The 1,013-nt window shown below is 72.2% G+C and overlaps 1 protein-coding gene across 1 annotated transcript in view; it reads right to left on the reverse strand.

Annotated features, from left to right (window-relative positions):
- Yaf2 (YY1 associated factor 2) overlaps positions 1 to 362 on the reverse strand; it is a 56,548-nt gene extending 56,186 nt beyond the window's left edge. The window contains exon 1 of the mRNA XM_021183236.1: positions 181 to 362. Coding sequence (XP_021038895.1) covers positions 181 to 206 — 26 coding nt within the window. The 5' untranslated portion in view covers positions 207 to 362. The remainder of the gene's footprint in view (positions 1 to 180) is intronic.
- Positions 363 to 1,013: the final 651 nt, after the last annotated feature.

The following is a 1,013-nucleotide window of genomic DNA, read 5'->3' on the forward strand; positions in this document are numbered from 1 at the left end:
GGAGGGGAGCGCGGCCGCTGACCCCGGCCGCCATCGCGGCCCATTGTGGGCAGCCGCGCGCCCCGCCGCGCCGCGCCGCACCCCCTCTCCCCCCACACACACGCGCGCCCCGCGCCGCGCCGCTCCACGCCACGCCACGGGATCCCCGGGCCGCGGGCGCTCCGCCGGCGGGTGCCCTACCTGGTGGGGCTCTTCTTGTCGCCCATGCTTGCTGCCGACGCGCGCCGGTCTGTCAGCGCCGGGGTGAGGGGCCGGCGGAAGCGCGGAGGCGAGGGGGCGGGGAAGGCCGCGCCGCGAGCTGCAGCCGCCGCCGCCGCCGTCGCCGCCGCCGCTGCCGCCGCCGCCGCCGCCGCCGCCGGATCCCACGCAGCCTCCAGCTGTCGGGGAAACTCCTGCCCGCGCGCACGTGACCCGCGCCGGCCAACCAGCGGCCGCGCCGGAGACTTCAAACGCGGGGAGCGCGGCCCAGCACCGGCGGCGAGTTCGCGGCGCCGCCTCCCTCCTGCTCTCCCGCCCGCTGGCTGCCCGGAGCGCTCCGGCCGTGGTCGCACGCCCCGAAGGGCGCGATGGCAGGCGCCCGCAGTCACGCGTGCGCCCGGCGCGGCGGGGACTGTCATCCTTCCTTCTGGGGAAGCGACCCAGAGGCTCAGGAGAGGTTCGGTGCCCTGCTCTAGCTTACATAATTCAAAGGTGACGAAACCAGGGTCTGATCCGGTTTTAATTCCAGCGGCGTCCTCCTGGCCTCACGGGGCTCTGCAGTGGCTTGTTATAAAACGGACGCTCGTGAGCCTACGTAAGGCAGACGAGGTTGCTTGTGCCCTGGACACCACCTCCCCGAGTCTCCTTACTCCAGCCTGGCGGGGATACACACCTCGCCTGCTAGACCCAATCAGCCATCTCGCTGGTCCTTGAAGCTCTGCTTCCCACCTCGCCGATCTGGCGGGTACCCCACAACCAGAGTTAGCTTGCCATCCCTCTGATCGAGGGGCGACTTTAGCATGCCAAGTCGGTGA

This window comes from Mus caroli, chromosome 15, assembly GCF_900094665.2.
Source record: "Mus caroli chromosome 15, CAROLI_EIJ_v1.1, whole genome shotgun sequence".
NCBI classification, from domain to species: domain Eukaryota; kingdom Metazoa; phylum Chordata; class Mammalia; order Rodentia; family Muridae; genus Mus; species Mus caroli.